Below are 24,554 nucleotides of genomic sequence, written 5' to 3' on the forward strand. Positions count from 1 at the left end.
ATCACTTCCCCCCGCCCCAGCCTCACTCGAACAGTCTGAAGGCCCTGTTGAAGGGGACGCCCGCGGAGTGTTGTGGTGTCTTTCACTTGTGCGTGATGCAAGCTTTTTGTACTAATACAGAAATCTGAAATCTCACCTGCCTCTGTTGTTTCTGCCTCCGGGTTTGCGGTGGGACACCGCTTCGGCCTCCGCCGCGCATGCGCATACGGCGGCGGGTGGCGCTTTACGGCGGGGAAGTGCCGCCGCGGGCAGGGGTGGCCGGGCCGGCGGGAGCTTGCGGTGCCGTGGCCCCGTGGGGTGGGAGCGCGGAGGGCTGGGCGAGGCGCGGCGGGGCAGGTGACAGTCCCCGGGGGCCTGGTAGCTGAGCCCTCGCCGCGGTCCGCAGGGCTCCCGTGGGCCGCCGGGGCGGCCTGCGCAGCGCCCTGTTTTCCTCTGCCGGCGCGCAGGGAGGAGCTGGGAGGCCGGAGAAGATGAGCGACGCCGCGCTGTTTCCAGGCGGTGGTCGGGAGCGCCCCGAAGACTAATGCAGAAAATCAATAAGAACGTGGTCCTGGCGCTCCTGTCCCTGACGAGCCTGGTTTTCCTCCTCTTCCAGTTGTACTATTACAAGTTCTACTTGTCGCAGAAGGTAAGAGAGAGCTGTCCTGCACAGGTTTGCTTGTGTGGAATAACCGAGTATGATACGTGCGCTTTTCAGAGCCCTTTAGCAGCATTAATGCCACCCCCAGACTTCCCTCATGGGGCTAGCAGTTCTTACAGTATTGACATGAAGAAGCTAGGGAGCCCGAGTGCGTTTCTGGCAGCAGGGGTACGGGCAGATTTCAGTTGTCAGCCTGATAATCGAGTGATTATGTCAGCAAGAGCCATCACGCTAATGCTAAAATGGGATGCCATTCCGAGTCCTTGGCTGCAGGTTTCAGCCACCAAGACTTTCAGTCTTCACAAGCCTTCCTGCTCTTGTTGTTAAGTAACTTTTATTGATAGTTAAGGCAAACCAAGCGCTATCTTGTGGCTTTTCTGAAGAAACAAGGAAGATAGCATTATTGGCTGCAGATTTTTCAATAGCGGGGTTTTTAGAAGAAAATGTAGCATTTTTTGTATGTGTCTTAGGGCTTTGTGATTGAATGTTTGTAATTTCCTAGAAGTTGTAGTTTAAATCCTCTTTTTATACCACCTGTGGAATGTTTAGCTGAGTATGCTTTTCTGTAATGGGAAAAGAGATAAATGTTACTATAAAATACTCTGAGTTTTTGATGGCTTCATAATTTGCAGTTGCATGCAGATTCAACAAATGAACTCCTTGCAACTGTGTGCCTTCATTTTATTTTTACCGAAGAACTGCATAGGTATTATATTTCTGGAGTTTGTTTTCTTTTGGTAAGGGCATTCTTAATAAAAGCAGACAGTCTTAGTGCTAGATGGTGCCAGAACTTTTGACTTCTTTCGTGCAGTTTCTGATTGTAAACAAAGCTGTGAATGAGAAATTCTTAATGCTTTTGAAAAGCTAGAAGCTGGGCCACTAACTGCCTTGGCTTTATGATATGAATACATTCTCTTTCAAATTTAATTCTCTAGGATTACATCTGGAAAGACTGAGACATTGTCCTGCTGTCTTTCTCCAGTGGTATTTGCCTAACAGTGTTTGTGTTTGTCATCTTCCTATTTTACATTTACTGGCATACTGACTTAGAAACCTGAGACTTGATCATGCTGTCCTTGCGTGTCTGTAAGTCCCCAGGGCTTGCATTGTCCTTCTAAATGCACTAAGCAAGAGCAGTTGTTTGTGACTTCACGTTCAGTACAGTAGTTGAGTGACCAGAGGCATAACCACAGCCTTAATTATAAAATGCTAGCTGGGTAAATGCCCCTGAATGTCCTGTTAAGAAATCCTAAGCAAGAATTAAACTGAAACTTACTTTTTTTTTCCTTTTCTTTTTCCCTTGTCTTCTTTGGTTTTGATAGAATGGAGCAGTTCTTTCAAAAGTCAGAGGAGGCCAGTCAGGCCAAGACAGCACTAGATGGGTATGTACAGCATCATTGATTCATACAGTTCTTTTGTATGTCTCAGAGAACTGATATGGAATTGCAAACTCAGAGTCCAGTTCGTATCTCTTCACTGGAGATTTTCTAGTATTAAGGACTAAGAGCTAGTTTCTTCACTGAGTAAAGCTATGAGGTGTTTCAAAACATCAGTTTAAAATGGAGTTGAGAAACTGTTACAGCTTAGCAGCCTTTGCCTTTGTAGTCCCTAGCAGTGTTGTCAATATTTTAAGAAGGAAAACTTGTTATTTCTGATAGAAGTTTTGATCAACACTTTTGTGTTCTTTCAGTCTGAGTATTGAAAAGATTGACTTATTTGACTTGCAGCTTATTTGGCAGTGAGTAGCATGGTAAAAGAATTGGCTGCAGGTCTCAGATCACAGAATACCTCTTCGCTTGCTACTGTTGTTTAAGGTGCTGCTCATTGTTTTGTGTCACTTGGCTATGCTGGGTCATAAGCTCTTTTCAAGCAGGAAAATACTACCTTTTGGCATTCACCAGTTGCTGTATTCCAGCGTTCAGGAGCAGTGTTAGGAGTGCAATCAGATACTTGAAATGGGGTATTTTTTGTTGTGTCTTACTTAAGGTTTTCAGGATTAAGTGAAACCAAAACATCAGGTTGGCCTCAGGGAATCAGAAGGTCTCTTATGATATTTGTAGTTAGCATTTGTTTGGAAACACTTTTACAGAAGTCTTTTGTTAACAGATCTCGCAGCAGAGGAACAGCACAGATGGTTAAAAAAAAGAGAAAGATCCGCTGGGAGCTGGCTGCCTTTCGCTTTGGGTGCAGTATGATAATGTTGCTAGTTAGCAAAATGGCTGTTTAAATGCCTTATTTCTGCTAAGCAAGAGGAAAGCTGCTCTGGTTAAGGGCTGTTCTTGGGAATAATCCAAACCAGCTGCTCTGTGGACTGCTTGTTTGCACCAGGAATGTCTCACTGTTCTTGGAGGTGGCCCCATGGAACTACCTACTAGGTGTTAGGTGACATGGTCACAGGGGGCTTCCAGTCTGCTGGTCTGTGGACCAAGTTCTCATTAAGCTTTAACTTGATCTTATGGGATCATTAATAAAAAAGCAGAATGCTCCATGGTCCTGCTAGAGACCTGTTGCACTCCAGGCTTTCTTCAGAGTCCCTGTGTGACAAGTCCAAAATACTCTATTTGAATGCATTTCTCTTAGCTACTTGACATCATTGCCATCTCTTTCTACCTGTTATTTAAGTGTCAACTAAAAGCATCTATTTCCCTGGAGAAGTGACGGGGGGGAAAAAAAGTAGATATTTTTGCACAGGTGTGCTTCCTGTTCATCAGTCAGATCTGCTTGTTTTAGTCACAGAAATAATACTAGCATATCACTTACCTTTCAGCTCCATATAGCTGAAATTACTAAGAGAATGACCTTGCCTCTGCCTGTACAGCACATGTAGTGCTGCTGCCTAGATTCTATTTATGATCCACATTCTGTTTTCATTCACACTTTTATATCTGTCTGAAGCCAAAGCTCCATGCCAGAATTGAAGTTTGGCCTGTAGAGTCTGAAGAGATGCAGCAGCTGGGCAGGAGGAAGGTTAGAGCTTCAGTTAGAAAGCCAGGATCAGCTTGCTGGACGGGTAGCTTGGGCAGTAGGCTGTTGTTTTCCCTCATCACACCTCTTCTAGAAACCTTGAGATATAACAGAGAAAGCCTGACGGTGCTGTTCTAAGCAATATTTTTTTTTCTGATTAGAATGGTACTTCTAAGTCATTAAGTTTAACTGTTACAGTTAAATGCAGAGGCTACATTTTAAATAGCAGCATGGCTATGATTGGTGTAAATCTTCTGTATGCCATGGACACTTAAATGTACTTGATTAAAATACTCTACTGAGTCAAGTTAACAAATCCTCTCACCAGTCACAGGGCCTTCTTGCTACAGCTTTTAACCGCTTATGCAATGTTGCTGTGGTTCAGTGCCCTGGGTACACTAATATCCAAAGACTGGATAGCACTCACTTCCTACCTTCTCACTGAATCACCTTTCATATACAGTAGGCATCATGCCTGAGATCTGGGGATACTGTTTGGGAGTGTGTCAGAAGCCTTGCTAAAGTCAAGGTGTGAACAGTGTCCGTTGCTCTCGCCTTGCCCAAGACTTCTTCAAAGGCAGTTGGTGTGATTAGGTGCAGTTTGCCCTTGGCTGGCTTTCCCAATCACATCCTTGTCCTTCATGTGCTTGGATGTGATTTTGCAGGGACTTCTGCTGCAGAAGCTTCCTGATGGCTGAGAATAAGGTGACCAGAGTTCCCCAGATCCTCCTTTTTGAAGATGGCATGAGATTTGTCTTTCTCAGACTTGCGGAACAGCTCCTGACCACCATGGCCTTTCAAATTGTTGCAGTGCAGCCTCACAATGACATCAGCCAGCTCACTCAGCACCCACACGTGCATCACATCTCATCCTGTAATCCCTAGTTTACTCAAGTGCTTTCTAACTCAATCTAGAGCTGGAAAGAATCTAGAGTTTAGAGTTCTTTCTCAGGTCTAATGCTCAGAGTGCTTTTACTTGTGGAGAGTTCTAATCGGAGTTGAAAGATTTTTCCTCTAGTCCTAGAGACCTTTAAAGCCTGAGAGCAGCCTGTTCTTCTGAAAGAGAAAATTTCCATTTCCAGAAATGCTCTTGAAAGTAAAGTGTGCACTTAGAAAATGTATTGGAAGATAAGATTTATTTTTGTCAGTGTGTTGGTTTTTTTTCCTTTTCTCAAAGAGTTTTAATGTATTAGTCTTTGTACACTTAAAGATGGTGTTTCTAACTTCTAATTTTATCCTCTGTCAAACAGCACGTGGTTAAGAAGTTCCTAGGCTTAATATCTAGTCACAATATACCAGTTTATTTGATCGATCCTTTGATTCTGGGACTGGTTGATAAAGACATTGAACAAATCAGAAGTTCTCCTAATGGCCCTAGTCCAGAATGCAAATATTTCTGTGCTCCAAGAGACTTTACTACGTTTGCACTACTGGACAAAACATGGAAACATGAAGTAAGTGCCTTTTGTTCGGTTCACTTTTGTGTATTGTAATGCATTCAGCTGTTCCATGATTTTCTGACAAAAGGATTTCATGTTTGTATCAAGGCCTCGCAATTCATTATGTGGAAATCTTGTAAAGGTATTCTTAGAGGAAGCTTTTTTTAAAAGTAAAAGATATCCAGGCACTAGCCTGCATACATTAGGAGTGATTTACAGATAATTAAAAGTTTTTAGAAGCTGTCTGCAATATTCAGAAACACTTTTAGTAAGGGGCCATGCCAAAAAGAAAAAAGAAGGTGATCTGTTAGAAAGGAAGAAGGAAAACCTTAAGCTTGTAGTGTAGGTATAGCTGTAATAAATCTCAAGTTTTGGGATCTGTCAAGGAGGAAATGTGGGTATTGATGTGACAAGGCTGGAAAGACTATCATAGTCTGCTAGTTTACGTTTCTTTTAGTACATCCTTGTACTTAACACCATTTTATTTTGTCACTTACTGTATTGGTATCTGTGTTTTTCTTTGGTGTTCTGAGAATTTTAAATGGATGTGTTAAAAATAGAGGTGTAGCATGTGGTGAAGGACTAAGTATCATCTGGAAATATTTAATAGAGTAATTTATACAGACTAAAGATATGAGTGACAAACAGCTTTTTTCTTCTTTTTTCTTTTTCTTTTTTTTTTTTTTTTTAAGAAAAAGCAGAAGACATTAAAATGGTCTGTGACTGGTTTACTGAAGGAGTCTCACTCAAGTGAAGAGTGATGCCACTCTGGATCTGATCAGGCAGTTGTTTTCCCATAGCTTTAAGGGAATTAAAGAAACTGAGAATAAGGTTGTGTGACAGCAAGCTAACATAAATCCTTCTCCCCGTTGCTTTGTGGCTCATTAGTGATGTCTTTAGCATTAGAGGAGAAACTGATATGCCTGTACAAAACACTTCAAGGAGGGTAATTGAAAGGGTCTTCAGATGCTGATTGGTTCTTTTCTTACCAGCCAGAATTTCATTCCCTTTTTCTATGGAAATAGGAAAGCCTGTTACCTAGTGCAATGTTCGGTGTTTGGTGAGATTTAGACAAATATTTTTGTACATAATAAAATAAGATTTTGCAGTAATTGTTTTTGTATTAGTGGCATCGTTATTCAAGGACTTAAGAAGCCAAGTTTGGCACAAGAATAGCTTTAGAGAACAACTTGAGGATGCAGAGAAGGGTAATAGGGCAAGGAGCAAACTGAGTTCAAGTGTGACTTACAACACTCATTTATTATTTAATTGAATAGTTCGAAGGGTGAAATTTAAGACAAGGAAATACAGTGGTTGGAATTGCTTGTAGTTGCTGATCCTAAAGGTCTTAGAAATTTTTGAGTAGTTTGGTTTCAGTTTTTGTTTCTCTAATCTTTAGCTTTTGTCTTTCTCTCTCTCTCCTCCCCTGCCACTCTCATTTTTAGGCAGGCCTTTTTAGAACTGCTGAGAAAATGGGGTTCCAATGGCTAAAGATTATAAACAAGGACCCCCGCTTGGATGGGATGGATGACTTATCTGGGATTGAAATTCCATTGCACTACATATTTAAATTGGCATCTCATGCCATTCACCTGGTGATCTTCTATGAGAGGAGTGGTAATTATCTCTGGCATGGCCCCCTGAGGCTCAAGCAACATACGGACAGAAAGTTTGTGCCTTTCCGGAAACTCCACTTTGGTCGCTACCCTGGAGCGTATGAAAAGTGAGTTCAAAACAGAGGAGGGAAAAAGCCATAATGCAATTTGAAAATAACTTATTTTTCCTGTATATAAAATTACTCTCTTTCCTGAAGTTGGGTTGTAACATTTAGCTCGTGTATGGTTCAGCCCTCAAAGTGCAGGTAAAACTGAAAACAAGAGCTTCCAACCATTTATAAATTAAGAACTATGTTTTAGAGGAAGTTGCTGTATTGCCAGGTTGAAGCAGGCAGAAAGATGAGAGAAGTCAAAGAAGTCATGACTGAGGTTCAGTGTTCCAGAGGATCTTCTGCTAGTGTCAGTGGTTTGCCATTAATATATTTAAAGTTTGAAATCTGTTGATGGCTGTCTGTGCTATCAACAGGGGTAAGGTAGAAGTGGTAAGAGCTTTAGTACTGGCTGATAGATACTTGGTGCTCTTTCTATAACCATACGTATCTGAAAATTCAGTACAGTTGTGATGTATTAAGTGAAAGGAGAAGCTACAGAAATCCATTCAGTAATAGTCCAAATAATCAGTGCTAAAAAACTTGAATAAAGAGAAGTGACATTTGTCCCACAAAGACATGTGCCAACTATTGCATCTACCCGATGCTCTTAACATGCTGAGGGGATTCCTTTCTTGCATAAGTGTTGGAATTGGTGGTGTTATTTGTCCATAATCTTATCCTTAAACTGTGTATTACATTGGTAAAGTTACTGTAATTGTCTGCCTTTTCTTACAGTGCTTTCAATAGCAGTATTTCAAAAATACAGATCATGGTGAAACTTGTCACTATTTTCAAAGCCAAGCACTAGGCTTTGGGACCAGTTTTTCTGTGTATATGCCATAAATCAGAGAAAAACAGCCATTTAATAGGTCAAAATAAATCTATTTAACTTTTTCCTTAAAATTGATACCATTCTTCATTTCGTACATGGAATCTGTACCAATTATGTGCCTAAGCATTTGCAGTCAACTGTGTAAGCTGTTAAATATCACCCTTTATTCATTGTGAAGGCTGGACAGTTTTTAAATTGTAAATGCAAATACCCTAAATGTACAGGGTAAAATTTGGTTCTTTAGTTCATAGCATACTTACATAACTAAATAAATAGCCTGAATTTTCAAATACACTCAGCTCTGAACAAATTCAGCACAAGTCATGAGTCAGTAAAGGAATCAGTGATGTGACAATCTGTCTATGGGATTATAGGCATAGAATTTATTTTCAAACAAAATTTGGAACTGTATGGGGAATTTGTTAACGTTCTTTTTGCTCTTCTTTTATAATCAGTTTTGGGTGTATTTGGACAGAGAAACCACTGCCAGTAGTATGTATGAGGATTTTAACCTGAGCTAGAGGAAATAGTGCCTTATGGTTTGTAAAGGAATTGAATGGGCTAATGGATCGTCTTTCTTTCCCTGCAGGCCAGAACTTCTGCTTGTTTCCATTGATGACTTAAAAGTTCAAATTCCAAAAAATCCATCCAGTTTTCTAGAGGAGATGTCACACTCTAGATTTCTTGAATGTAGGTACAGAGAAGCTCGGGCTTTCTTTCAGGTTAGTGGTAACCAGGTAGTCTCTCTGAGATGCACATGTGTGTTTTCACTGATTGACCCAAATGTACAAACAGTTCGTTGTTTTTAACCTAGATGGGACTATTTGCACACATAAAGCTGAATACAGCCTCTGAGACTCAATCCACAGAGCTTAGTTAAGTGGTAATAAAATTAAAACTTTTAACTGAAAGTCACAATCTTCTTTTTCACTTGTGAGCACATTTTTGTTCAGTTTTCCAAAATGTTGAAAAGAAGTAACCAACATGTCCATAGTTCTCAGACATTGTTACTGTTAAATAGATTTCATGTAAATAAGACTAAGATCTTGTGTATCTTTGCGGCTGAACATTTTCCTTACGGCAATTAAGTTCTGAGTAATATTTCATTTTATATTTTTTTGAACTGTGAGCTGCAGTTCCACCTTCCTAGTTTGGAATAGTATATTCATTCTGAAATTATTTACTTCTTTGCTTTTTCACCATGTGAGCTAATGTTTTCACCGCTATTTAGAGGATTGTTCTTAGAATATTGCTACCTGATGTAGTGAATTGTCGAAAACTTTCTGCTGCGATATAGGGAGCACTTTGTCCTAACTTGAAAAGGGCCGAGGTATAAAGTGGTCAAGAGTTACCACAGTTAAAACCGTGAAGTGAGAATTAGGTCACTGAATTTGACTCATCTCTGATTTAATGGAAGGGGAAAAAAGAAGACACTAGAGGTTCCATTCTTCAGACGTTTGAGATCTTGGGTAAGAGACTTCTCAGGGAAGAGAGTACCATCCTTGTTCAGTCTAGTAGGTCGTAGCTCTCTATACATGTAGCCAGAGGGTTACTGTACCCGAGAGTAGCTGTGTGTTGCCAAGTCACCTGTAAAGGACAGAAGTTGTAAGCACGCTCCACTTCAGCTCTAAAACCTTCAGGCAGTAATTGCCACTGGCAGAGAAAATGTGGTTTATTGAACTTTACTGGAGCTTTAATATTGAAATAAGCAGCTGGCATCTGTTTTGAAAAGTATTTATTTCAACTGTTTGTCGTGCAAGAGCTCTTAATAAAATCCGTTGTGAAGCTGAGTGGTGCATTATTCCTGTGTTTGCTTTGGTAATGTTTGTTCAGACTGCCGTGTTATTTTTGGCTTTGGATTAACAGAAGATCTTGTCAGAGTTGTAGCTGGAAGATGAGCATGATTTTCTGTTCATGTTGCTTCTGCTCTATGGCAGAAGTTGTCAACATCCAGTTGTAACACTTGGTGGCACCAAATAAACTAATGTGCTGGAAGTAACTTTGATTCTATCCCTGTTTTTCCCCTGGACCATGGACTTCAGTATGTGCAGAACTAGTTGTTGCCAAGTGCTGAGGATCAATGTCTAATACATATATTCACTGTGACTTTACATTCTGCTGGTTTGCATTTTAGGTTCTGCTAATTTGGAAACAGTGAGGATTGATCTTTCAGAGTTTAAATTTTAACTTGTCATTCCAGTGTATGTTCTCAAACTGGACTGTATATGTGAAAACAGACACTGCCCAGATATTAGTTAGGTAGATTTTTAGGACACTGAAAAATGAAGGGAGAAGTTTTCTGTCTGACAATAGCTTGCTTATTCTTCCTTTACCTTCCAGCTGTATCCTGATGATGCCTCTCTCGATGCGGTGGAGTTCAGAAAAAAAGCAAAATCCTTGCTCCATCTGGCTGCGCTGACACTGAATAACTTAGGGGTAAAGTTCTGGCTCAGCAGTGGAACATGTCTTGGTAAAACATTTCTGTTAAGTTGCATTTTTAAACTCATCTGAAATTTTAAATATTTCATCCTATATTGCTTGTGATATCAGCTGAGGCTAGCAGCTAAACGTACCAAGTTGGAAGGTAATATGTGGCATTAGCTATTTTGAAATAGGCCTTTTTGCTCCTGACAAAATGCTTTTTCTTTAGAAACCTGAGTCTTGGAGATACTGAGCAAATTTCCAGTGAGGCATTTAATGTTGTTAGCAATTATCTGTGTTGTGTTGATCACTGCTTAGAACGTAATCAGCAGTTCCCTGAATTTGCTGACCTGGAATTTACTGAAGTGCTAGCTGGAAAACACAGCGATGGGCATGTATTTCTGCTGTCCGTGTAGACTCTCACCTGATTTTTCTTCCCATGCAATTTGGTGCTTATAACTGACTTTTAAAATACAGTTTACATTTATTTATTTGTTTTCAACCACATCCTTTTAATAAAATATCAACCTGTTAGAGTAGGTACTGCAAGTTTTCAGTTCTGCTGAAGGTAAAAGTAGTATCTTGTCACTGGTGAAGGTTTTTTTATTATTGAAGTAGATTTTGAAAACTCATGTGTGTGCATTTGTGTTTATTTAGTCCTAGGGAATATAATTTTCTGAATGAACAGTTACTAAAAGCTGCTTTAATTAAACATAGAAAAGGATGTCACACTCTTTGTCTTACTGTTTTGCAGTAGTACTTGAAAGACTATTAACGTCTCAGATGCTACTTAAAATAATAGTTTCAAATTAAAAGCACAGCTGTAGCCCTGTAAGTGTTCGTTGCTGATTAGATTAAGGCCCAGATAAAGAATTTATTTTTTTTTAAAGACATTTAAATTAGAAAACTGAAGATATTTTATCTTTGAAAGAATTAGTGTTTTTTCTTTCATTCTTGGCTTTCTGGAAGAAGGAGCTGACTGTATGTGCAGTAGTATTTGTTTGCTTCACCGTAGTTCATTTCGTACAAGAGAAAGTCAGAAATCTTATTTATGGCCTCATTCAAAGATCTCTGCCTGATGACCTTAGCAGTTCATTTTTATGTTGCTTTTGTTCTGTTGATATATTTCTCATGTTCCTGAATTAACTAGTTTGTTTTTTTCCTTTTTTTTTTTCTTTTTTTCCCTCAGGCTGGTATAGGCAGTGCAATGTGATTCCTCACAGCAAAGATGTGGATTTGGGAGTCTTTATAGAGGACTACAAAGCAGATATCATTCCAGCCTTTCAGAAAGCCGGGTTACCACTGAAGCACAAATTCGGCAAGGTACATAGATAGCAAACAATTTGCTTCATCTGTCTTCTGCAGGTTTATAAGTTTAAGTACAGCTGCAGATCACTTAGGTAGAAGTGGGTATCTGAGGTCTCCTCAGCAGACATTTACTCATTAGGGTTTTGTCTAAACATATAAACATGTTGATTTTTGTGTGTTCTCTTGGACAGTGTGAGAAAGCACCTTTCTTAATAGCTTCAGCCCTGTTTGAGGAAACTGAATTCCACCTCAGAAGACATTTTTAATAAATTTTAAAGGGGTCTAATCTATGTCAGTGCTGCTGGGGAAACTTAAGAACTACGGTAAAATTTAGTCTTTGAGATTGGGTGAGCCTCATTTTACAGGAGGATTGGTGATGGCTTTGACATTATTGATGGCTTGAGATTATTATGTATATAAAACTAGCAGAAAGGGAAGGATGGCTTGAGATGGGCACTGGGCTTTTCATTATTAGCTTATATGGATCTTTATTTAGCTTTCTTGGAGTGTAGGCTGCAGAATGGTAGAGAGAAGAAACAAAATTATGAAAATAGGAAGGTTCAGCCACAGTTCAAATACCGTTGATGATTCTAGCGAGTGTTTTATCGTAGAGGAAATCTGTTAAATGAAGACTGAGATTGTTTTGCTTGTGGCAGAGGACAAGGAGGTAGTGCTGAGGCTTTTGGGGCAAAAGGGAGGAGAGAGATGGTAGTGCCACTGAGGTGCAGAAAATTTCCAGTGTTCTCAAGGCACTAAAAAAAAAAAAGGTGAGGATAGGAGTCACTCTGCATACCTGACCAAAATAAATTTGTTTTCTGAAACCTGCTGACATAAGTAGCCTTGTATTTTTATGAGTATATACAGTGTGTATTTTTGTGTTGCAGGTAGAAGACAGCTTGGAACTCTCTTTCCAGGGAGAAGATGGTGTGAAACTTGATATTTTTTTCTTCTATGAAGAGGTTGACCACATATGGAATGGAGGAACTCAGGCCAAATCGGGCAAGAAATTTAAGTATGAACTGGATTTGTACCTCTAATAGGAAAGAAATTGAACAAGTCAGTGTTCAGAGTTGGCATGTTGTGTGTTGTTGCCTGGCAAAGTCTGTGCTCTTTGTTGGAAAGAGGAGAATCAGTGAAGATTTTGCACTTTATGACCAGAGAAGTAGAAGGAGAGCAGTACTGTGCCTTACTAGAGAGGTGCTGGGCTTGTCAAATGTCAGTTCCCTCAAGAAATTGAAAGCAATGCTGGCATGTCATACATCAAGCAGATCTTATCTGGGCTGTGACAAGCTCTGAACTAAATAAACAGCTAAGATGAGAAAGAACTTTCTAAAACTGTATTTGTTGCACAAACACATTTTGCAGTAAAAAATGAATCCTTAGGCATCTATCTCAAAGATGGACCATTATGGCAGAAAGTCAACCTCATTGTTTTGGATTTTGTGGAACTGATTTGGAATACTTTACTGACTATAATGTTGTGACAGCAATGCAGATGACTACTGCAGACCTTGTTGTTCGTGTTCTGAAAGTGGAATTTGAAATAGGATCCCACATTTCTTTCTTCATACCTTTCAGTATTAAATCAGCAAATAAGTACATCAGCTTCCTAAAATACTCAGCAAACTGAATATAGGTTTTGATAATTAGATTTGTTTCTTTCCATCACCGATCTTAACTCAAAAAGAGACAGTTGCAGACTAGTTGGAAACCTTGTTGACTTCTGTAGGATTTCATTATCTTTTGTATTTTGCCTGAGCTGTATTTGCTTATATTTAGCAAATGGGAACTTAGTGAACACTGTCATCCAGGTGGTGATAATGTCTGAGTCCTTATGCTTGGAGGAATATGTTGAGTTTCTAATTCATGTAAATGCACAGATCTTTTAACCCTCTTCTTTTTCAAAAGGTCTCAGTGCTTATAGTTTCATTTTAACCTGTGAAAAGGAGTTTTAAGGTCACTTTTTTTTCCTGCAGAAATATTCACAGCTTCAGAAGTGGGAGTGATCCTCTGCAGGAGTTTATGTTTAACACATAGACTCTGATACTGGACTCCTATAGGATGTAGTTCTGATCAAACTGTAAAATTTACCTGTGAACTTCCACTGGTGTAAGCATACTTATAGGCAGGGCTTATATTGGCCCTTCTACAGAAAAAAAAAGCAGGTACGGAACAAGGCCAGTTTGGTAGAATATATATATTTTTTTTAAATTTCAGTGGGCTGAGATGGTTTCAGAAAGTACAGAGTGGCAACTGTATCTTAATTCTTTGCAGCTGCTCCAAGTCTGGCACCACATTTAAACATGGGTACAGAAGGGAAATTGCATGCTTTGTTTGGTAAGATTGAAGAAAGGTAAAAACTTGCTTTTAAAAAAGGCCTGACTCATAATAAAGTATTTAACACTGCTTTTTCAAAAGCTCCCCTACCACATAACACGTATCATCGTCTTGACGCTCTTCTATGATGAGGTAACTGTTAAATCCAGTTTGTAAATGGAAAAGTAGACACAGTGACTAAGTGATTTCCTGTAGGTGGCAGAATGATATGGGAATAAGCAGCAAAAGAATTAGAAATGCTCCTTCCTAAGAACATGTGGCAAATGTTAACAAGTTAGTGTTGATAACACCACCCCTGCCCAGTATGTAAATAATATTTTATAGATAAGAAGCTGTGAAATAAGAAAAAAGTTATTATAAATGTAACACGGCCACTCACTGCAATTGCTTGCTTTCTCCATGAATTTCTTTAGAGGTGTATTTCGGTTTTCTGCCAGTGACCATGTTCTTTTGTTATGACACAGGTATCTCTTTCCAAAGTTTACTCTGTGTTGGACTGAATTTGTAGAACTGAAGGTACACGTGCCTTGTGAAACCCTTCAATATGTTGAAGCCAACTATGGCCCAGACTGGAAAGTTCCTGTGAAGACGTGGGACTGGAAGAGCTCGCCATCCAACGTGCAGTACAATGGTGTCTGGCCTGTCGATGAATGGGACGATGTCATTCAAATCTACTAATCACATGACTGCCAATAGAGAATGCCTGCTATCCTTCAAGCTGTCAGTTTGTGATTTCCTATGTCTCGAAGGCATCAAGATCCATTCCTTTCACAACTTCTCATTTGTTTTCTAAGAAGGCATTTACCATTCTGCTTAACAGGTTTTTTTTTTCTTTCACCTTCATCCTGCATTTTTCAAGTAGTTAAAAGATTAAAGTTAGGACCTGGCAACTGAAGAGAAGGGAAGCTGAAAGCAAAGCTAGACAAAGGGAATAGAGAAGAAGTGTTGTAGTAAACTTATGGGGAGTTGACTGTTTAACTGTAAATAGTGGCCAAGTGGTTTAGACTTTCCTGGGATCATCAAAACCTTGGGACTGTTCATTTCTCAAACTTAAGAGAGGGATAGGATGGAAAAATCCCAGAAAAGTTCCTCTTTTTTTCAGATGAAATTCTGTGAATGTTCAACTTTTAAACACCAGAGTTATGGGTACCTCAAATATGCTTGATTTGAGACTGATATATCCCTATGCAGTGTAACAATTGCTCTTGGGAATGGACTCTTTCTATTACACAGAACTCCTGTGACCCAGCTGCTTTACATGTAGGAGGTACTGAGTAATGGTATAATACTAAATGAATGGAAGGAGAAACTATACACATTGGAGATCTTCCAATAACATTTGGGTTTTTTGTGAACTAACCACTACATGCAATTATGACAGGAAATGTTACCTGCTTTTTTTTTTCTTTTTTTCTTTTTTAAGAACATCAAGGTGTATGCCACAGGGATGTCTTTCCCATAAGGAAATAAATATTCTGGTTTTGATGCCCCAATTATGGTGTTCTCCATGTAAAAGTTTTGACTAGATTTTAGAAAATTATAGCTATCCCTGCTTTCTTACGAGTAGATAGAAATGAGAGTATTAGTGATTTTCTGTTTAACATGGACTCACAGAGCAGAGATCTCAGAGAATTGCAGCTCTTTTATCTTAAGTGTAAGCAGAAGTGTGTACAAATACCAGCTGAAGTAAGCTTTCTTCTTCAGTGTTTTGGAGAGGGAAAATATGAGCATGTGTGTCCAAGTTTCTTCCAGTCTTGCTGAGCAGTGAGGACAAGGGTGCTAGAGCTGCTAGTGAGGTACCACTATAATATACGGTAGAGACCCAGGAGTACTTATGAACCCTTGTCAAGGTACTGAATGGAGCTCATGCTTACTTGCAACAAATATGTATCTGTTCTTTCCTTGCTAAAGCAGGAAGGCTTATGGGGCAGCTTTTCCACCTTTCACTGGGTAGAGGTCAGTTGAGTCTGTGGTTTGTGTTCTGTTGATCTTCAGTTTTTGTCTATGTATTCAAATGTCTACAGTTCTGGAGAGATGAAATAGCTACTGCTGTGCAGCGGTTTTACTACTGTATCATTCCAGGTGCGCTCTGGGGCTTCCCTGCTGTTTTTGTCCTAGAGTGTGATGCATGCTATTTCCTGCCAATGCTGTCAGTTCCAGCGGTCTCCTGCTATTGAAGCAGTGGAGTAAGTTATTCTGGCAACAGCTTCTCATGTTGGCTTTTTAATTGGTATGGTAACTTTGTTAGCTTTGCCTAATTAAAAAGAGAGAGATATAAAATGCTGCTAATCATAGAGTCATAGAATGGTTTGAGTTGGAAGGAACCTTTAAAGGTCATCTAGTCCAACCCGAGCAGGGACATCTCCAACCAGACTGGGTTGCTCAGAGCCTGACCTTTAATGTCTCCAGGGTGGGGCATCCACCACCTCTCTGGCAACCTGTAATTTACTCTGTAAAAATTACATCATAAGGGATAATTTCTCAGGTTGAATTTTTTGTATTTTTTCCTTAAAATGAAAAAAGCTAACATCCTTATGGTTTTCACATTCATAACTCTGTTGTCACGAACTTCTTTGTTTAATAACGTACAATAAGCCTGTAAGTTTTTCAAATGTGACAGATGTTTAACAGTGCAAGAAAAGATACTATCAGAAAATGAGAATCCTGTCAAATTTTTGACTTTGTAGACTGAAAAACTGAAAGAAATGCATGTCCCTGAAAGAGAGGATATCTTAAATAGTTGGTTATACCTGTAAATTATTCTTTGGGTTAAAATATTTTCAAAAGATCCAAATGTATATTTAACACCCATTAAAAGAAGGGAGAGTCTAATTTGCAACTCAAGATGTTGTTTCATCCTTTGTTTTGTCATCTTGGGCAGCATTTACCACACTTTATTACAGTTACAGTGACATAACGCAGAGAGAAAATTCTTGAACTGTTTCTTGCACTACTTGTTGACTGTCTGTCTTGAGCTTTTGTTTTTTAATAGGGGTACTAGGGCACAACAAAATGGTATAAAGCAAGTGCCCATATGTAGAAAAAAGGATCCTGCAATTGCACAAACATGTTGCACTTCAGCGTGTCTCCTGTCATGCTTTGTGCAGTGCCCTGACTGCAGATTTCTTCCTTGTAGTATTGTGTCCCAAGGAGCAGTGTAAACATCATAGAAATGGTGCTCTTTGAAGGCATGCTGTGAGGCTGAAGCCTTACCGTTCACCACAGAAACACCCAGATTTAGGCATTTCTTTCCTCTTAGTGTCTCCTGAATTGCCTCATCCAAAATGGATTCTTAATTCTGTGTTACCTTCATAACTTACTACCCACCTTCATTTTGAAAGTGCTCTGGAGAGGAGGGAAATTTCTAAATTCTCTTAATGGCATGCATTTAAGGTCTTAAGCAACAACATGCAAAGTACCTTGACTTTCATGTTGCAAACAAAAGCATGACTTTCATGTAGCAAAGCATGTTACATGTGTGTTGCTGTTAAAGACAGAATCGTAGAATCGTTAGGGTAGCAGAGCCTATTCAAGGAATGCCCATGAGCCAAGAAGAGGGTAGCAAGATGTTCAAAACTTCAGAATAACTGCAAGGAAAGACTGAAGAAATAGGGTTGCTTGAAGAGAAGGGACCATAAAGAGCCAATTTCAAAAGCCATAAAAGGTGGTTACAAAAAGGAAGGGATGTATGTGCTCCCTGGGAGGAACGCAAACTGAGGTCACTTGCGTAGACTGCTGGAGTATTTTGCTTATGGAAATGTGTGAAGTTGTTGACTAAGGGAGTCTCTGAGAACATATTGGATAAATGTCAGACAAGTCTGACTGCAGTTAAGGATTGACTGTAGCTAATCCTATCTTCCAGCTGGAGCAAGTTCCTATTTTCCATGACTCTGTAGCACTTTTCAATAACTTTCTACTTTTACAAAATGGAAATTGGAATAATCGTTTGTATATGAGCTTAAGAAAAGTTATATTTCTAGAATCAGGTACTAGAGCTCAGTACCCACTTAGCTCCTATTGGGAGTGATGGTGAATCGCCATGCTGCGGAAATTATAGGAAAACGCAGCATTTTGAACACTTGCAAATGTGATTGTTTACAAGAGTGTAGTGAAGCTTTTCCGAGGGATGTGCCTGAACCAAACTGAGGCTGTAGAACAATCTTGTAATTCCTGCACAGAACAGGTGATGCTGGGCTGCACAGGTCAGTGAGCATCCAAGGGAGATGCCAGCTCTTTTCATATGTCCAAAAGGGATATTCTGATAGAAGAGGAGCCTGGATATGTTCTACCCTACTCCTTTTAAAGTCAGAAATGGAAGGTAGACAAACTGTGATGCTACAGATAGGAAAGCGTCCTGAAAATATGGTAGAGTCTTTCTCTACTGTCCAAATGAAAAAGAAGTAGCTGATTTTGTTACACCCTTTCCCTTGGAACAGAGTTTGGGAGCTGCTGGTTCCCAGTGTTAAAAACAAACCGCTTGCATCCTTTGCTGCTTTAGAATTCTCTCCCCTTGTCGTAAGTCTTAAAGTCTGTCAACTCAAGACAAAAACAGTCTCTGCTTTGCACTGTTATTTGGGATTGTTTATTTTGCACAGATGAGTGAGATGTTAAAGGAGTAGCATCTGTGTAATAATACCTTCCTTCCTTTCAAGGGCTGGCTTGTCACAGTGTAATGACTTTGAGGAATTTAGTTCTATCCTTTATTATTCATTGACAGAATTCTTTGAGTTCACAAAGGAGTTCAAGAAAATCAGGGGCAGCTACCTCACTGTGAAGGCTTGTTTTCTTTTTCTTCATGAACACTATGTGTTGCAGAACAAATGTGGGAACTTGGGAAAGTGCATGCAAACATGTACAAGGCTAGCACTTGCATTTTATGATTTACATGCTCTGTTTTGGTAAATAAGCACCAGCAGCTGATTAATGTCAGCTGATATGGAAAACCAGCAGAAATGGGGGGAATTGAAAAGTAGTGTTTCCCAAAGTTCAGCCTACAATCTTAACATAAGCTATAATAGGAAAAACAGTCTTGAGGTAGGATGCAGTTGCTGCTCGTGGGAACGGAATGCGATTGCCATGGGCAAGGCTAACTGTGGCCTAACGGAATGTGGGTGTTTCCCCCCCTTGAAATGGGGAACAGAGTGATGTGGAGGTACCACAGCTCATCCCTATTATCAAGACTGGCAAAGATAACCACACAGCTGCTATCAAGGAAGATGAAACACAACTACTTTCTCAGGAATGATGGTGAAATTGTGTCCTGTATCTGAACTGTGCTCATTATAATGTCATTATAATACCAAAACACACCTCCATCCCGAAAGCTACTCGCCTCTGAGGTGCGACCACCCCTCACTGAGCATGCATTCTGAATTTCTTCTAGCCTGTAACTTTAAAAGCAAAGCCAGAAAAATTTACACCAATCCTAACAAAGGTATGCATGACTAGAGTCACTTGAGCTCCACCTAAAAGTAAAAACCAGTATAAAAATGGCTTAAGGAAAGGGGGATATTGGGGAAGACCTCCATCAGAACATCTGGGACCAGTCAACGGGCTGACCCTCTCTTTCCCTCACCACAGGGACGCCTGTTGGGTAAGAGCTCTGTGTTATGCGCACTTAGATATTTACATCTTGCTAGCTATTAAAACTTATGCTCAGTTCTGTGTATATATGTTGTTTCAAGTTACTTTTTGCAGTCAGTGTCTTATCAGCAGGTATTTTAAAATCTTGATCCTGTCACAAACATACATAAAAAAATTATATATCTATGGATACAAGTTTCTGGAAACTTTAGTAATGGATATAGAAGATTCAAGGGATTTGTCTTCATGTTGCTGCCAGCATAAGCCTGACAGGCTGGCCAAATTGCAAAGGGTTCGAGGAAACCCCCCTTCTCCTCAAACAGAGTGTGGCAGGCTGGTCGGGTACAATGGTTTCGTCTTTCTTGGGAAACTGGCAGGCTGGTCAAATTTAAGCAGGTTCGAGGTAACCCCCCCCCCACTCTGTCCTCTATCGACACAGTATTGTGTCTTATTGTGACAGTAAAATTGTTGTAGTCAGCAGGATAGCCTTAGAAAGACTGCTGTGAAGACACAAATGTGCTCCTTCCCAAACAAGGAAGGAGTGGGCTCAAAAGTATTGGAAAGACAAAGAGAAAGTGATAGAATGCATTTAAAAAGGTCAAACTGGGCAGAGATGTAAGGCAGGTAAAGGAATTACTTGTGCATACTTGGAGCTGGTTTATCTTGTGCACAAAGGGAAGCCATGATTCCCCTGCTCTGGAACGAATTTCTGGTGTATAATACATTGTGTTAAAATCAGAAAATGAAATATGGGGTACGCAGGTGAGGGGTATGACGTGGTCGCTGTGCACTGCCACCTTACACAAGCACAGATGGTCCTGTGCAGCAAAGAGAGCCCCAGCTCCTGGGGCCTGCAGCATGCTGGAGGGTGTGCAAAACATGTCACAGAACAGTGACGTGTGTGAATGCTCGTCATATTTAATCTCAATCCTGAAGAAGAAAAATGACAAAGAAAAAAGGGCAAGAATGGAATGCACGTTAGCAAATCATACTGATGCCAGCGAGATCCTCATGTGAGCCCGTAGAAACCATCACCATTAGCATCCCACTCTTCAACACTGTTAGGCAAGCTGAGGCCTTTTTCACGCAGTCCTCGATCCTTTCCTTTCTTGTACTGTCTAAGAATCAGACCCAGCCTGCTACTGAGAGCTTACTGATCTCCTTTCTGGCTGTGACCTGTCCAGCTTTTCCACTGCCAGGTCAGAAGAAGCCCCCAGCGTGTCCTTTCCAGCCGCAGGCATTGGTTTTCCAACCCAAAGTCAAGCATAAGCTATGGATTTCTTCCCAGGAAAGCTCACCCAGACACTTGGAAAGACTGCAGAGATGAGAAGACAGAGCGGCCCAATGACATTGCAATGTCTACATGTTGGCAGGCATGAGGAAAGCCTTGCTGGGTCCCTGACCCACAGTGCTCGCTCCCTTTGGGTTGCAAAGGGCATCGATGCCAGGGCTCCACACACACCTCCCTGAAGCATTTGTAACACTGACAGATTGCACTGGTGTGGGGCTGTTTCCAAAGAACAAGAGCTGTGCTTCAAGCAGAGCACCCCTGAGGAAAAGGTGCCAGGCATTGCCACTTTTTGTGAGGGGGAGAGAGGCAGAGGCTTGTGTCTATGCTCCTTCATGGACCTGAGCTGCATTCAGTCTCCTGCCCCTGTTCCTTTGCCCCACGATGTAACAGGACCACACAGAGGGTGTCCCCAGTTTCTTGAGTCCCATAGCCCAGGAACATGGCAGTGCCGCTGCTAGGAGCAGACCGTGGGCTCTGTCCTGAGTTTGCAAGGCTTTGGAGTGGAGGAGGTGTTAGGGTCTAGTGAACATGTGAGGCAAGGGTGGGTGTGTAGCAGCAGGAGAAGGGGCAGAAGGCAGCATGGGTGGAATGGGTGGAGATAGCAACACCACGGAGATCCATTGCAATACTGAGAGTTTTTCTGCAGTTCTAATGCCTTTATTTTATTTTGAAATAATGAGATCTGGGGGGCCAGGATCTCTTGGGGACCAGCCTGAGTGCCAGCTGCTGTCCCAGATGTGGTTTGGCTGTCCCCTGAGGCAGCCTCCCACTGTCACCGATAGAGCGGTGGCTTGTTGGGAGGCTGGGAGGGGTCCTGAGGGCTGCCAGCCCTCCTCTTCGGGGCTCGCCAGGGGCCCCCAGGGGGGTGTTGCCTTCCCTGGCTGGGAGTGAAGGCCCTGGGCACAGCCTCCTCTGAGTCCTCCTGCTGCTCTTCTGGCTCCCCGCTGGCAGGAATGGGGGCAGAGGAGGGGCTGCCAGGACCCCTGCAAAGGGCAGCCGATGAGGTGTTGGGATCTTCGGCCTCAGATGGGCTGGGCTGGCAGCAGGTGACCCTCCTTGGGAGGCAGCAGGGCTGGGGACAGCTGCGGGGCTGCCCTCCTGCTCCTCAGCAGCACGGGCGTTCCCCAGGCCCATGCGACGTTGGCCCTCTACTGTACCGGCGCACAACAGTGTCAATCAGCCGACGCACAAAGCTGCTTGTGTGCCTGCCCAGGAATGGCTGCAGCAGCTGCAACAGGCTTTCCTCATCCAGGCCAAAGAGTGGTAGGGTGGCCCAGATGATCCACTGTGCTGCTGATGTTTCTGAGAGGTCACCCTCAAAGAGCAGCCACAGCTCCTGTTGCAGCCAGGGCAGCAGGGGCCACAGCAGAGCTGGGTCCTCTCAGAAGAGGAAGGCCCGGATGAGGGGCTGGAGGCTGCCCACAGGAGCCCTGGGCACCAGCCTCGCAGCTGATGGCTGGGGTGCTGCAGGGTGATGGAGATTGTGGGCAGCTGGGTGCCCAGGAGCTCCTCCTGTCAGGCTGACAACAACGGATGGTGTTGAAGGTGGCGGGATGGCATGCTCCTGAAAGTCATCTTCCACTTGCACCAAGTGCAAGATGGAGGTCACCCTCCTTCTGCAGAGGGGGCACTCAGGCTTGCTGTCAGCCCACCGCAGGATGCACTCATAGCAGAATTGGTGGAGGCATGGCATCACGTAGCTGGCCTCCTTCCAGTTCTCCAGACATATGGGACAGCGGTTGTCCAGCTGAGTGGCCATGCTCTCCACTCACTGGGGTGCGGTGGGCTGTAAGGAGCTGGCGATGTCGAACCGCTCCCTCTCACTGGCTTGCAGCGGCGAGTGTTGCGCTACAAAAGGAGGAGAGGCCACAGTCATTGGGTGGTGCAGGGAGGGCTGGAAGAAATGCCCAGGTCCCTCAAGAAGGAAACCCTCCCAGCTTCCCAAGGTGAGGTTTCCCCTCCCAGCAAACCTTTGCCGCGGCGAGCAAGCCTCCTGGCTGTCCTGGCTGCCTCAATCTGGCAGGGCCAGGGAAAATCCTTCAGTGGCTCTGGGGCTGGACACCAAGAGTTGCAGTGAACCCCTAAGCATGACACCAGCACCGAGGCCTTGCTCAAGACTCCAAACCTTGCAAGCTCACTCAGCTGGAGTCTGGACATGGGCCGGCTGGGTGAGACTCGTTGCCCAGATACAAGCAGCAATGCACATGTGGTCACAATCCATCGCTCTGTGTGTCACAGACTTAGGGACACCACAATGGAGTTTCTTTACCCATGGTGGCTTGCACATGGTTTTACTGCAACGCTGTTGCCCCATCCATCCCTTCATTGCTTGTCTTGTGCTCAGCATTGTTTCACGCCGTGTTTCACGCCGGTCACCAAGGCCTTGACTGGGTCTTCCCATAGCCCCATCAGGTCACTCTGGCCAGGGCAGATGTCTCCAGGCACATGCGGCAAGAGGCTCCCTTTGGTAACACCCCCTGCCTCCCTGGCACCAAAGACACCTTTGTCCTCCCTGCAGGACAAAAGGTCCCACAGGCTCTCTCCACACCCCAGCACTGTTGGCCAGCCCTCTGGGCTCCCCTGCTTCCTCCTATGTGGGAGGTCAGGTCACAGGCAGCTCTCAGGGGTATTCTTGTGGGACCTTTGTTTGGTGTCCACCAGGATCCCCAGCTCCTTTTCTGCCAAGAGCCTTTCTAGCCAGGCAGTCTCTAGCATTTGCTGGTGCCTGGGCTTCTTCCCCAGGTGCAGGACTCTGCAATTCTTCTTGTTGAACTTCATGAGGTTCCTTTCAGCCCATTTCTCCAGCTGCTGAGGTCCCTCTGGATGGCAGCATGAATCAAACAGTCCTCCCCGTTCGTTATCATGTGAAATTCCAGCAGGAACTCCCACACTGCAGGCCATGTCCCATGGGTTTTCGTTCTGTTCCACAATCAGTTCAAGGCCATGACTCTTCTATTATTTGGTTTAGGCCCTCAGTGTGGACTCATAACCAGGAGTGCCAAAATTACTCCCTTTGGACGGTCATGGTGCTTCAGTGTCTTTGCTTTTCTCCAGCTCAGTGATTTCCTTTCCTACCACTTCAAAACTAACACAAAGCAAGTGCCCCTCCTTGACACAAAGCAACTAATTACAGGACCTTTTACCCAGTCACCTTCTGTCCGAAAAGTAAAAACTCTTGAGTATAGCAGCTTCCACACAGAGTGATTACTCCTGAGTTGACACTAACCCTTTTTTATCACTGCTGCTGTCCGGAGCGGTATCTCAGCAGCCTGTTGGGGCAGCAGGAGCATCTTCTGTTGAAAATTCTGTGTGTTTGCTCTTTGGGCACTTGTAATCATCTCACATTGTCAGCATTCAGGCTTGATCACCCGTTAGTAACAACCTTTCCAGCTGCACTGAAAAAGAGGGATTTCTGAACAAACACGGAAAGGGAGAGAAGATTAAATAGGTGGCAGCCGGTAAAGACAGGAGCCAGGCCAGAGCTGAGATTCCGTAATAGATTATTTTATTTTGGGAAGCCAAGATACATTTGTGGCATGGGGGAGGGGGCCCTCCATGACTGACCAGACATATGGTGCCTTATCCCCTGGGAGAATTGTTTTTCTTTATCTATACACATGTGTCATGTTCCAATTTTGGATGAGAGGAAGGCCCCCTTGCATTCTAGCCGACCACAGACGAGTCTGGGAGGCGAGGGGTGGCTGGACCAACCTCTCACACAGCGAGCGTGGTTTTGCTCATATTCTCAGGAACAGAATTAAGACTCAAAATGCAGACAAGTGCCAGGTAACTTTATTTACCCGAGAAAAAGTTCGCAAATGCAAGAGAAAAGAGAGAAAGAAAGGAAAGAGAGAGAAAAGAAAAGAGTTTCAGTTGCAATAGCTACCATCACGGAGCTGCGGCGTCCTGACAGTCCAGTTCACTCGGTGGGGGAACGTTCTGTCTGATGTTGATTTCGTCGATGTGTTGTTTCCTTGATGTTTGTTCCCCTTTTTCATGTTGGTTGCTTTTGTCCTTTTATTGTTCGTTTT

The 24,554-nt window shown here is 42.5% G+C and overlaps 1 protein-coding gene and 1 pseudogene across 7 annotated transcripts; one reads left to right on the forward strand and one right to left on the reverse strand.

Annotated features, from left to right (window-relative positions):
* Positions 1 to 354: 354 nt before the first annotated feature.
* Positions 355 to 16,493, forward strand: FKTN (fukutin). 6 transcript variants are annotated; one of them, XM_086770199.1, is made up of 10 exons: positions 355 to 628; positions 1,963 to 2,022; positions 4,855 to 5,058; positions 6,489 to 6,766; positions 8,173 to 8,305; positions 9,924 to 10,053; positions 11,194 to 11,327; positions 12,197 to 12,324; positions 13,530 to 13,649; positions 14,114 to 16,493. In XM_086770199.1, the coding sequence occupies exons 1-10, from the start codon at positions 524 to 526 to the stop codon at positions 14,325 to 14,327; spliced, it is 1,506 nt and encodes a 501-aa protein (XP_086626325.1). In that variant the 5' UTR covers positions 355 to 523; the 3' UTR covers positions 14,328 to 16,493. The 6 variants fall into 6 exon arrangements, with proteins under 6 accessions (XP_086626325.1, XP_086626327.1, XP_086626329.1 ...); XM_086770201.1 differs by having other exon boundaries at positions 13,587 to 13,649; XM_086770203.1 differs by having other exon boundaries at positions 13,530 to 13,665; positions 14,114 to 14,250.
* A 4,801-nt stretch (positions 16,494 to 21,294) lies between these two features.
* LOC147596335 (E3 ubiquitin-protein ligase Topors-like) lies at positions 21,295 to 22,605 on the reverse strand (annotated as a pseudogene). The gene is made up of 2 exons (XR_015261474.1): positions 22,494 to 22,605; positions 21,295 to 22,371 (listed from the first exon to the last, which is right to left on the reverse strand). The product of XR_015261474.1 is annotated as an E3 ubiquitin-protein ligase Topors-like (transcript).
* Between the last annotated feature and the right edge of the window lie 1,949 nt (positions 22,606 to 24,554).

Source organism: Chlamydotis macqueenii, chromosome Z (assembly GCF_036417535.1).
Source record: "Chlamydotis macqueenii isolate bChlMac1 chromosome Z, bChlMac1.mat, whole genome shotgun sequence".
Classification (NCBI taxonomy): domain Eukaryota; kingdom Metazoa; phylum Chordata; class Aves; order Otidiformes; family Otididae; genus Chlamydotis; species Chlamydotis macqueenii.